Genomic DNA, 12,545 nt, shown 5'->3' on the forward strand with positions numbered 1-12,545 from the left:
GGATGCCCACAGACTGCAAGATGGCTTGATAACGCCTTTAGTCAATATCTTATCGACTTCTCTTTGTATCACTTGTCGTTCAGCATGTGAAACACTATACGGCCAGCGGCGTATCGGATTGGCGTCTCGGATGTCAATATGATGGGTGACCACCGATGTCTGGGCTACAGGGCGGCCGTCAAGGTGGAAAATGTCGCGGTAAGTTTTCAAGAGACAGCGGAGGTCAGCAGCTTGTGCAGGAAGGTAAGGCGCAATCATCTGGCTAAGATTAGAGTAGGTGAATGGGGGGTTCTTGTAGAGAGCAACGGAATGTCGGCATCAAAAGCCAATACCTCGCTATCGTTGATAGGCAAGATGTTGCCCAAAGAATTGCCTCTGGGAACAATTTGATGCGAGCAGTTAAAATTAAAGGGGTTGAGACATCAAATTTGTGGCTTGCACATTCTTTGTTTCAAACGTTTCTTATTGCTCCAGGAAGCATGATACACGGTTGAAGATTCATATATTCTCGGTAAATAATTTAATATGGCAGATTAGCAAGTCAGTTGCGCCACACTTCGCTCTGTTTGCAAAGTACCGTACGAACAGATTGTCTGCGCCAGCCAATATATCACAAAATGAAATTTCGCATTAGAGAGTATCGTAAACGTCAGTGAAATTTTTTCGTTCCTTGCTCGTTTGTTCCGCATTCCCTGCTCATTGAGAAGCGTGCTCGCTACCGCGCTTGTCTGCGGTAACCTAGGATGCAGATGCAGGTCCACATACCTTTAGTGCAATTCAAATTTCCCGCCCCCGAGCGGGGAACGGTGACGTTGCATATGCTATTACCATCGATGAGTACAACGGCGACCGACAGACGGCGCTATGATTTTCTGCGCAGAACGCAAACACCCGGCCATGGAGAAACTGAGCAAAGAAAAAGCGTCGGATTCGCCGCTGCAGCTGCTCTTGGTCAAGTGGTGTGGACCGTTCGGGAATTCCGCGACATCACATGGACGTGGCATTCTCTGCTACTTGCAGTTTGTGTGAATTTTGTGAGCCAGCAAAACCAGCGCAGCACTATGCGATAACGAAGCTACTGAAACGCGAAAGCATGGGTGGCACAGAGTGGCGAAAACGAAACCTTTTGACTGCCCCCGTCGTTGTGAAGGGTAACACATCAATCAGTTTTTTTTAAATATCAAATAGAACTGGACAAGTAGCATTTTCTTTCAACTTATAATGCAATACAATCATCTTCTTATTGTGAGTGGTTGATTACTAGTGACAGAATTATAATGTGCCTTCATGATCAGGCTAATACTTGAATGTCCCGGAGGAGTCTCTAATCATGTCCTGCATTTAACTCAATGTCTCTATTACTAAAGCTCAGTTCGAGATAATATTGACACCTTAGACATTCTCGAGCACTAATGTATCATTTTAGCATGACTTAAAATTGCTTTTAGTGTTCCTTTCAGCAAACTTTCACTTCCACAGCCAGGTTACACAGTCACTGCCAATGCTGCTATAGATTGTTGGCTTTTAGCATGCATATTGTGTGGAGAATGAAAAAAAAAGACGCTTACCTGACCGCGCATGACTGACATCTGCTTCTCAAAAAGGTTCTTGTCGAAACCTGGGTCCTTCTGCAGATGCAGGCAACAACCACAAATATATCAGCTTAAAGAAAAATGAAAAAAAAAAAAAGTGTTCTGGGACAGTTGAGAGATACCAATAACTTCTCTATTTAAGCTATGATGCCACTCCTGAAATATCAGTTTTCTTCATTGCTCATTTTTATGATAACCCCATGCGCTCCTCTACCTATTGCACAAAAAAAAAATTATGCTTCTACTTCGTGCTGTTCAAAAGTTCCAGAACAATTTGTAGCCTTCGCTGTGCTTTGTGAAACTGAAAGTTGGAGGTTTCGGTATTGCATTTTCAAAAATTGAATATTTTACATTAGTAAAATGTCAACTTACTACTATTACTTGCTCACATGAATAATACATTTTCAAAAGCCACAATATTCCAATATAAATCAGCTCTACATTCTAACAAGGGCCCCCAACAACAATTTATTTGCATATATTGTGCCTAGTACCTAATTTCATTGAGCAATGCTTTGCTTCTATCTTTATACACCATCAGCTTTGCAAGTAAAATCACTTTTGTTTTTACTAGCGGCCTAATGGCACAGTTAAAACGCAAAAGTGTCCGAAAAAAAAAAAAAAAAATGGTTTTCAGGCCTCCGACACAAGACAAATGATGACGTGAGCACGTACACATAGAAGCCTCAGCAATATCGTGTCAAAGCCAGCAAATATATACAGTAAAAGCTCGATGATACGATCACGGCTAATACGAATTTCCGGATGATACGAATTTTTCTGTGGTCCCGGCCGAGCCCCATTACTTTGCAACGTGCTAGAGAACGGTTGTTACGAATCGATTTTCAGCCTGCGTCGGTTGATACGAATAAACGCCGCCCCACCGACGGCCGCGAAAGAGAACAGTGCGCAGTCACGCGCTTTCTCTCCTTCTCTTGGTGCGGAGGCGCGGCGCCGGACAGCGCGGATTCCGCGACTGGGCGCGAAGAGTTTGAAGCGGTGGCGCTTCAAGAAATAAATGCTTTTTACGTACATGTGCCTGAGTGAGTTCACCTCTGACTCTTTAATTTAGCTACAGTCGAATCTCGTTAATTCGAACACGCTTACTTCGAACATACCGCGTACCGACAATGCTCTTAGCAGCGCGCCAAATAACGCGGCAGCGCCTCCGACCGGCATTGCTCCGACACCGCCATAGAGCAAAAGCTCAGGAGAGACCCCTCAATGCCGCGCGCGAAGGAACGGGGGGAAAAAAAAAGAACCCGAACCCGCGGCGGAAATTTCCCCCTCTCTAAAATTGCAAGGTCGCCGTTTCTGCATCGTGCCGGAACAAGCATGTACGTGCCGACTAGAGTATGCTAGACAACCGTATTCTAGCACACACTAGTGCCGACGTCTCGTCTCAGCCACGCGGATAAAATGGCAGTGAACCCTTCTCCTCTATTTTCTAGTCACATGTTGACCTTGCACGCTGCGGCAGCAGCGCAGAGGGAAGCAGCGGCGGAGGCGCAGTCGGGCCAACGAAACTGCTACGCCCACAAACGCTCGCTTCCCGATAACGGCAGAAGACGAAACTTCAGGGGGTGGCTAAAATAAGCTGGCGCCAGCACGGCGGCGGGCGCGCTCGGAGATGTGCGCACGGAGTCGAAGGTGAGAGAGCTACGAGGGAGTTGAGAGGGAGGGCGAGGGGAGCCACCGAAGCGGCGGATTTGACGCAGCCATATCCGCTTCCCTGCCGCCCTCCTCCCTCACCTTCGACGGTCTCCGCGCGCACCCGTGTGCCGGCGCCGCCCGCTCGCTCCCTGAAGCTTCGTTTTCTGTCGTTATCGGGAAGCGACCGTTAGCGTGGGCAGTTTCGTGGCCCGCGCTTGCTATGCGCTTGCGCGCCGCGATATTTCACGACTCGCACCGTTCGTGCATCGTGCTATGGGGCACGAATATTTCAAAAATACGTCCTTTTAATTCGAACAAATTTTCGGGCCCCTTCGAGTTCGAATTATCGAGATTCGACAGTAGTTTTAATTGTGTTTCGATGATACGAATTTCGGCTAATACGAATATTTTTCGTGACCCCGTGAGATTCGTATCATCGAGCTTTTACTGTAGTATAAGTACCACAAGACCAGAAAAAAGCTGAAGGGGAGCTCTTCGTTCTAAGCATGTCGTCCTAAGCCTGTAGCACTTTGCTTTCTTGTGTACACGACAACTTATAATCTTAATTCTCATTTTTCGTAAAATGCAAATTTGTTCCTTTTTCTGTTATGCCAACATTGATAATGTTCCACTCAATCAATTTACTCTTGAAAATTTCCAGGCTGATTTCTTACACTTGAAGGCGTCCAATGAACTACACTTGAACCTTGTTATAACGAGACTGGATATAACAAAATAAAATTCTCCTTAAAATCCCCATAGAGATCCGCGTATTTAAAACCTCGTTTTAAGGAAGTAAAATTGTCCTGCCAATGGAAATAACCAACTATATTCGTCTCCAAAACCAAAAGTGCTGACCGTTGTGCACCGAGCATATCGCTTTCCACCAGGTTCCGCACTCGTTCCAGCATGGCAGTTCAAAATTCCCGCGTCAAATATGCTGTCGAGCAACACTGGTCTTTCTCAGCACCGTGCGCACGGTGACTGCACACAAGTAGTACTTCACTGGCCCTCACTGTGGCGCGCCACGTTGGCTGACGCAGCTAGGCGTGAGCTCTGAGATTGCGTGAAACCAGCATGAGCCAGCCAAGCCAAGGCGGCAGGCTCACACAGCCGTCAATGAGTTAACTCTGATAATGGAGCCGCGGCAGCTGCGGGGCCACAAGAGAGCAGCGGATCAGATAGTTTGCCTTCACAGGTCGAACGCGTCTGCACACCAGTGGGTAACATCATCATCATCGGCCTATTTTAAGAGGAAGCTTTAAGCTTGAGCCCAACTCCGATGCCACCTGCTCAAATACATGTAAAATGAAGAAAACACTTTTCTGAGATAACCACTGGGAAGATTTTAATGAAATCAAATTTGCTGCAGTGGTTGCTGAGAAAAAGGATTTCTCCTTTCCCATGTATTTAGATAGGAGCCCCCGAGCTAAAGCTTCCTCTTAAGTCCACTGCAGGATGAAGGCCTCTCCCAGAGATCTCCAATTATCCCCGTCTTGCGCTAGCCGATTCCAACTTACGCCTGCAAATTTGCTCATTTCATCACGCCGCCTAATTTTCTGCCGTACGCGACTGCGCTTTCCTTCCCTTGGCACTCATTCTGTAACTAATGGTCCACCAGTTATCTGCCCTACGCATTACATGGCCTGCTCAGCTCCATGTTTTTCTCTTATTTCAACTAGAATATCGGCTATCACCGTTTGCTCTCTAATCCGCATCGCTCTTTTCCTGTCTCTTAACGTTACACCCAACATTTTTTTGTTCCAGCACTCTTTACGCGGTACTTATGAGCTTCTTTGTTAACATTCAAGTTTCTGCCCCATGTGTTAGCACCGGTAGAATGCGATGATTGTACACTTTTATTTTCAATAACAGTGGTAAGCTCCCAGTCAGGATTCGGCAATGCCTGCCGTATGCACTTGAATCCATCTTTACTCTTCTGTAAATTTCTTTCTCATGATCAGGGTCTCTTGCGAGTAATCGAACTAGATAAATGTACTTCTGCATAGACTCTAGAGGCTGACTAGCGATCCTCAATACTTGTTTCCTTGCCAGGGTATTGAACATTGTCTTCTGAATATTAATCTTAAACCCCACTCTTACACTTTCTTGGTAAAGGTCCTGAATCGTTTGTTGCAATTCGTCCCCAGTGTTGCTGAACAGGACGCCGTCATCTGCACACCGAACATTGCAGAGATATTTGCCGTTGATCTTCACTCCTAAGCCTTCCTAGTCTAATATCTCCTTGTGGAGAACCAAGGTAGCTGTGGAATCTTTGTAGATATTTCCCAAGATATTCCCGTATGCCTCCCGTACTCCTTGATTACACAATGCCTCTATAAATACTGGTATCTCTACTGAATCAAATGCCTTTCATAATCTATGTAAGCCATAGAGAGGTTGATTGTACTCCACAGATTTCTCGATTACCCGATTGATAACATGGATATGATCCATCGTAGAATATCCCCTCCTGAAGCCAGCCTGTTCTTTTGGATGGCTGAAGTCAAGTGTTGCCCTGATCATATTGGAAATTATCTTGGTGAATATTCCACTAGGTATATACTGCAGTAAAGGGCAACAGTGGATTCAACAAAGTAATAGATATAACAAAGTAATTTTGGCTTCCCCTTCAACTTATAACGAGGTTCGAATGTATGATCATTGAAATCCACTGATAATTCTTTATAATATGACCTGCTATCTCAAAACATAGCCTTGCGAAAAGCCAGTTTTTGTGTGTTCGGTCTTTTATAAGGAAACACCCCAATTTATGGACACATTTTGATCAAACTTGCATTACTGATGTATTTTGACATGCTGATTTCAAATACTATATGATCGATTTTCCTGTTCAACAAGTAGTTTCTAATATATTAAGAAATTTATGTTTTTTTGTGACAGCTAGTTTGGAGGTGAGCTCTCATGAGATTCTGGTTGTTATGAAGGAGACTAGCACATCAAAATGAAGGAGTCAGAGGCCTGTACTTTAATTTTTTTTATTTCAATAAAATCCTTACATGGCATAGCAAAATTTCTACACACATTGGAACTGCACATATTTTTCAGTGCATGCCTTTGTGTTTTAGCATACAAAAATTCTTAGCTGAGACAAGGTGGAAAATGCGGCTTATGCAACTGCACAATGTTCAGACTTAGAGAAAAAAAAAATCAAAATATGCTATGATGCCATACCTTTTATACCTACTTTACACAACTTCTTTAATGGAAATAAAATAAGTTTGTCTGTGCAGGCTCACAAGATGAGAAAGAAGAGCAAACTGTTCTTTTAACAAGAGGATAAAAAAAATGGGCATTTTTTTTGGCAATCTTTAATGTGTTCCCATTCCCGTAATGTGTTTGCAATGTAATCACATTCTTGTTCACCATCGCATAACAAATGCTGCGCCGCACCCCTACAAGTGCGCTTCTCCTATTGTGGACAAGATTACTTCTTGCTCCGTCAGAAATATTTGCGCCGAAACAACGGCACCGTTTTAGCAGATGCTGTCACACTGAATCTGAAGGTCAGCACATCCCATAGAGTAAAAATGAGCAAGGTGCATGTAGCTGCAAGCAGCCATTCGTTATAAGCAAGAGAAGATCGTCACACTGCTTCATTTATGATAAGGGCTTCCCAGTTCAATACGTGCTTCCACAAGATATAACATCTTTTCAATGAGCGGCTCCAGGCATGGGATGCCGAAATGCAGATGTCTACGCCACCGGGTTTGTCCTCTTGTGGACCAGGAGTTTCCGCAAAGAGCATTTTAAGGTTCCACGAGCAGTCAAAGCAAATCCGACCCCAACTTGGACGGAGTTTTACATTACAGTTTAGATTTAACAAAGCCACCCCGTACTCCACATCTGCACTTCGGTAGTTATCACAGAAAGACCACTACCACAGCAGCGGACAAGACTCATCACTGTGTGATTTGCAGGTCCGTGCTGAAATATAAGTAGTACTGGAGTGTCTGTGGTTGTCTATGTTATATTATGGGCCCCCGTGGCAGGGAGTTGAACCAGCGCCATCGTGTTCAGCCGCAGATTGGCACTGCCACCAAAATTAGAGCTAGTCTTTATTTATCTTTAAAAAAATTGTGTTTGCTCAGTAGCCCGTAAGGTTTATTATTTGTTCATGGCATTAATGGAGGCCATCATTAAACATGACGCTTGCTCGGCTCCACATTCCAGAAAGCAGGCCACAGCGCACCGGACACCGCAGCCTGCACACCACTATTCATTGATTTCTTTTGTACTCAGCAAAATAATGCAACATGTTTTTCCATATAACAGATAACTGATCCAAAACGACACGGTGTTGGGCTAGTTGGTGATCCGCAGAAATAAACATTGAAGGGTAAGGCACAGGACCTGTCATCTAAACGTACATGCACAGAGTGTCACACAATTTGAAGGCTGCAAACCGATATGGCATCCCCCTCATTTTTTTCTGCCCCATGGAATTTGGTTCGACTGTGCTTATGTGCACAGGACAAGAAGGCTGCAGCGTGAAACACATGAAGCCATACGTAAAATTTCGTGTCGGGGTGGTTTTTCAAATCCCGCTGACATGTGGTAAAGTGTATGTAGGGCAAATGGGGCGACACATGAATGAAAAAGCTGCTGAACATGAAAGGTCAATAAAAAACCAGCGAAGATTGCATCCGCCAGTGCACTGTGAACCAAAGCTAAGAGACAAATCTACTAGGAAAAAGCAGGAATGCCATGGACAGATAATTGCTAGAAGCCTACTTTATCAAGGAAGCAGGTGCGTCAGTGATACTTCCGTAGTTTCATACAACTAGGAAATGATGCTCATGCGTAATGCAATGCGAAAGAAATTGTCCTATCTGGGTTTTTGTGCGTTCGTGTTTCCCTTATGATTTTTTGTATATACTAATAATGATCTTTATTTTGGCAGGAAACAAAGAAAAAAAAACACAAAATTACAATAGAGACACCTTCCTACCAGAGTCAACGAGGCAAAAGGCGCTGATCAGATATTGGTGCTGATCAAGCAACCATAAAACCTGTTGGTTGTGGTGCTCTGTGGTGTCTGTTGCCGTCCTTCTTGTCTTTTTTGCACATATGCTTATTTCTCAGATACGTGACAATTTATTTGTGCACATAAACTGTCAAATTTTCAATGTTATGCATTTTATAAAATTTTTCCACAAAAATAAAAAATAACGGTATGTGAAAGAGACTAAATACATGCAGCTGGCGCATTTAGCATGTACAAAAGTCTGCAAAGAAAAAAATCTCAAAAGAAACTCGCGGTAGACATGCACAAAAAATTGCAAAGGCCCATTTTTTAGCCTCTTGATTGAAAACTGTTTGGCACTTTTTGCTTGTGTTATGAGCTTCCGCAGACAATTGAGTTTATTTTATCTCCGTTAACAAAGTTCTGTAAAGTAGGTATAAAAAGTATGAATATATAGGAAATTTTATTTTTTATTATCTTAAAGTCGGTACATTGTGCAAACGTGTAAGCCGCATTTTGCACCACGTCTCAGTTAAGGTTTTTTTCCTACTGGAACAAAGGTGTGCACTGAAAAAGCAAGCTCGGTTCCAATGTGTGGAGAGTTGTTATGTCATATAAAAGTTTGTTATGCCATATAAAAATTACCACATAACAGTCGGTCCCTCTGACTGTCCTACTCTGGACATACCCAGACGCTTTTTATTTTAGTTTATTTTCATTGCACACCACAGTGGGAGACCTACATTAATGTCAAAGCATTATGCAATATATCAATTTGTTAGCGAGCTACGAGTGTTAACGTGAGAGGCAGATTTAACACTTTTTAAAGAAAAATATGAAGTTATAAAAAATTATTTTTTAAGCATGTAGACAATAGTGGCTTCCTAACAAAGGACAATAGCAATGAAAATTTCATTTACCACTATAAAGGTTTTGTCTGCAGAGTGGCATCATACTCTAAAGGAGTACTGACAATTTTTTTTCTTTCATGAATTGCTGTTGCCCCAATAATTACCAGTATGAGGCCTGAATTCCCAGCAATTGCAGCAACAAATCATTACACTGCCTTTGATGTGATCAGTTTAATACGTGCACCAAGTGCAGTACAGTTTCGGATGCGAAACAGGAGGCTGGTTACAGCACAGAACACAGAAATGGTGGTCATGTGGTGCCCCAAACCAATCACATGCACACCTACACACAATGACCATGCTACCAGGCTGAATGCACTGAGCACTCAGGCAGTCTACCCCCTGCATTCCCGAAGAAGTAACAGCAGAGCACCGAGCTTAATCTCTGTCAAGTACAGAATAAATGGAAGGGCCAGCTTGGCAGTTCAAGGCCATATTCAGTGACAGTCAATGTGTGGCCTTCAATCATTGAACCGGGCTGACTGGTGTGTAGCCACCATTGGCAATTTTCCTGTCAGCTGCTATTTAACAACAAATCGGTTTGAAAATTTCTCAACTATGTTTCGTAGCATTGCAGGTTTTTTCTGCAACACCAGCTTGAGCACAGCACATGCCTCCAGGCCCTTGTGTTCAAGGGCCACAGCGAGGCAATACAGTAGTGCTGCTTGCAAACTACCACCATTGCCGCATTTTTGGTTGCCGATTCTTATGCAAGTTACCTTTTACGTTAACAGCACACCTCACTAATGCCATTGCACATATTTTTAATACATACGTATTTTACCCACTTATACAGCGACTGATTTTAGGCCCATTTACAACAACATTATATATCAGTGATATCACCATTAAAATTTCACGTACATATTACCAATGACAAGCCTTAAAACACTGTCTAGGCACTCTTTGGCCATAAATGGCCCTTGCACCATCAAAATAAATATACATCATCATCACTGGCAATTTTCAAGATGCAACCAGCCTCCTGCTTCATGCCCAAACCCACACTTCACTTGGCACACATTTTGAACTGGTCACATTAAAAGGTAATGTATTGAGTTATTTATTGCTTGTGCTCTTGAAAATTTAACCTTCATAACATAATTAGGGAACCAACAGCTACTTAATAAGCAAAAATCAATACACAAAATTTTCATGCCTGAACTCCATTACCGAAGGAGATACCAGCGACTACTTGGTATAGGCCTCTTATTTTTTATGATGTGATCATCACAACAAAAAGAGTTCATGAAAACATGACCAGTGACAAAGCGTATAAGTAAACAGACATATGCCTGCCCCCATAGCAAGCATAAAAATAAAAAAGAATCAGGAAGTGCCCTACAGGCTATATCTTAGAATGCTGTCCACAACTTGCACACACTAATAATGATTTTATCAAATTATAAGAAAGAACAAAGAACACTACTGACTACATGACTGAACATGTGCAGAATTTTTTTTTGCCCATCTTTCTAGATGTTACATTTAAGTAGACCCTAAAATGCAAAAACTTGCCTTGAAAAGAGCATGGAGCTCGTCGCACATCTCTTGCACAAAGTTCATGTCGGAAAGCTGCGGTAGAACTAGGTCACGTGTCTCTGCAGAAAAAGGCACCTTGGCCATAGGCAGCCACGCCCAATGGTAAGGATCTGCAGTAGACAGTTCAGTCTTAGTAGCACCATGACATTACCATCCACTTATGTACACTCTTATCTACAACAACCTGCAAGCCATAACCTGAAGTGTGCGTATATTAACCCTTTGCGGTCCGTTGTCAGGCCCGGCCTGACAACGGAACACGGCCTTAGCGGTCCGCTGTCGGGCACCGTCCGACAAGGGTGTTCGGGGGTTAAATTTCGCAGTTTTTCTCACTGCGATTCCTGCGCATTCTTTGTATACATGATGCGCCATCTCTTGGGGGATAAGTAGACGTTGTTTGTTGAAGTTTACTTTCTTTTTGCACTAGGGTTCCGGGGTGCTGGCCACATGTTTCAATGTTGAAGTGAGAGTGTCTGTTGAACTGGGATCATTTAGCGGGGAAGCTGAGAGTGCTCTACCAAAATCAGCAGACCAGTGGACTGGAACTACAGGATACTGGGCAACTTGGGGCCAATTTAGCATGCATGTACAACAGCCTCTTTGCTCCTGCAGTGTCGATTGTGTTCCAGCAGTGGTGGAACAACCAAAAGGCTTCTTGTAAAAAAATTATGGGGTTTTACGTGGCAAAACCACTATAGTGGGAGACTCCGGAAATTTGGACCACCTGGGGTTCTTTAACGTGCACCTAAATCTAAGTACACGGGTGTTTCCTGCATTTCACCCCCATCGAAATGCGGCTGCCGTGGTCGCGATTTGATCCCATGACCTCGTGCTTAGCAGCCCAACACCATAACCACTAAGCAACAATGGCGGGTAAGGCTTCTAGTAGCAGCTCTTGCAGCAGAAAAAAATGTCTTTGTAGCAAACATCTCAGCTTTTACAGCAGAGCATTTTGGGTAAGTAAATGACACAAAAACAATATAACACAAGCCAGGGTTCTCTCCAGAAATTTATGAGGGAATGGACGTTTAATGACCGTGGTGGTGAGGGGTTTTACACAGGCAAATGTGCTTTGCGTTGTTGTTCTTTTTCAGTAGGATCATTTACATTAAACAATTTTGCATTTTGGACACATTAACCCTACAACTTATTAACCATAAGAAAATGCATGCTAGTCGACCATTTAACCCCCCCCGCTTAGGTAGCTGTATCTAGCTGTAGATAGGTAGCTTTAAATCGGAGGGTGCATAAGCCAATATGTCTATACTCAATGGTGCAAAAATCAGCTACCTATGTTTTCAGCTTATCTATCTTTTCTAAAGTCCAAAGCAAACACGGCGGCACTCTCAGGAAAGGTGAAGTATGCAAGAGCATAGGACAATAAACAAGCTACCATTTCTCCAAGAGAAACATGTGAAGCAGATCCATAATGAAATGTCACAAACTGTGTGTGACAGTAGCCCTTTATAAGCTACCGTTTAACGTAAGTTGACGATCTTAAAACTGCTCATTTCGGTGTTGAAAGTGAGAAACCCCGTGGAAGGCCTGTTTCTGTCTCTGTGCCTGCAAATGTGAAATGCTCCATCTATGAAATGCTCATGGACGACGACTGAGAAATAAGGCAAAAGTATCGCTACATATCTGGGAATACCATGTGAGAGAGTTGGCGCCATTATCCACAATGACTTGAATTCGCTTTGCTGCACGCAAAGTGCAGTTCCATGTGCAAAGTTTGATACAGAAGCAAATGCAACAAGATTTTTTTTTATTTGAGTAAGAAGGTATTTCTGCTGATGGACTACCTCTGGCAGGGTTCAACCATTAATGCAGAACATTACTGTGCTTTATTGACAAAGCTGA

The 12,545-nt window shown here is 43.2% G+C and overlaps 1 protein-coding gene across 1 annotated transcript in view; it reads right to left on the reverse strand.

Moving 5' to 3' along the window:
- LOC119456656 (phosphatidylinositol 4-kinase type 2-beta) overlaps window positions 1-12,545 on the reverse strand; it is a 43,097-nt gene that overhangs the window by 11,949 nt on the left and 18,603 nt on the right. Inside the window, exons 7-8 of the mRNA XM_037718485.2 lie at window positions 10,662-10,795; window positions 1,569-1,628 (exon numbers count right to left, since the gene is read on the reverse strand). Coding sequence (XP_037574413.1) covers window positions 1,569-1,628; window positions 10,662-10,795 — 194 coding nt within the window. The remainder of the gene's footprint in view (window positions 1-1,568; window positions 1,629-10,661; window positions 10,796-12,545) is intronic.

The sequence above is a fragment of the Dermacentor silvarum genome, chromosome 1, assembly GCF_013339745.2.
Source record: "Dermacentor silvarum isolate Dsil-2018 chromosome 1, BIME_Dsil_1.4, whole genome shotgun sequence".
Lineage (NCBI taxonomy): Eukaryota > Metazoa > Arthropoda > Arachnida > Ixodida > Ixodidae > Dermacentor > Dermacentor silvarum.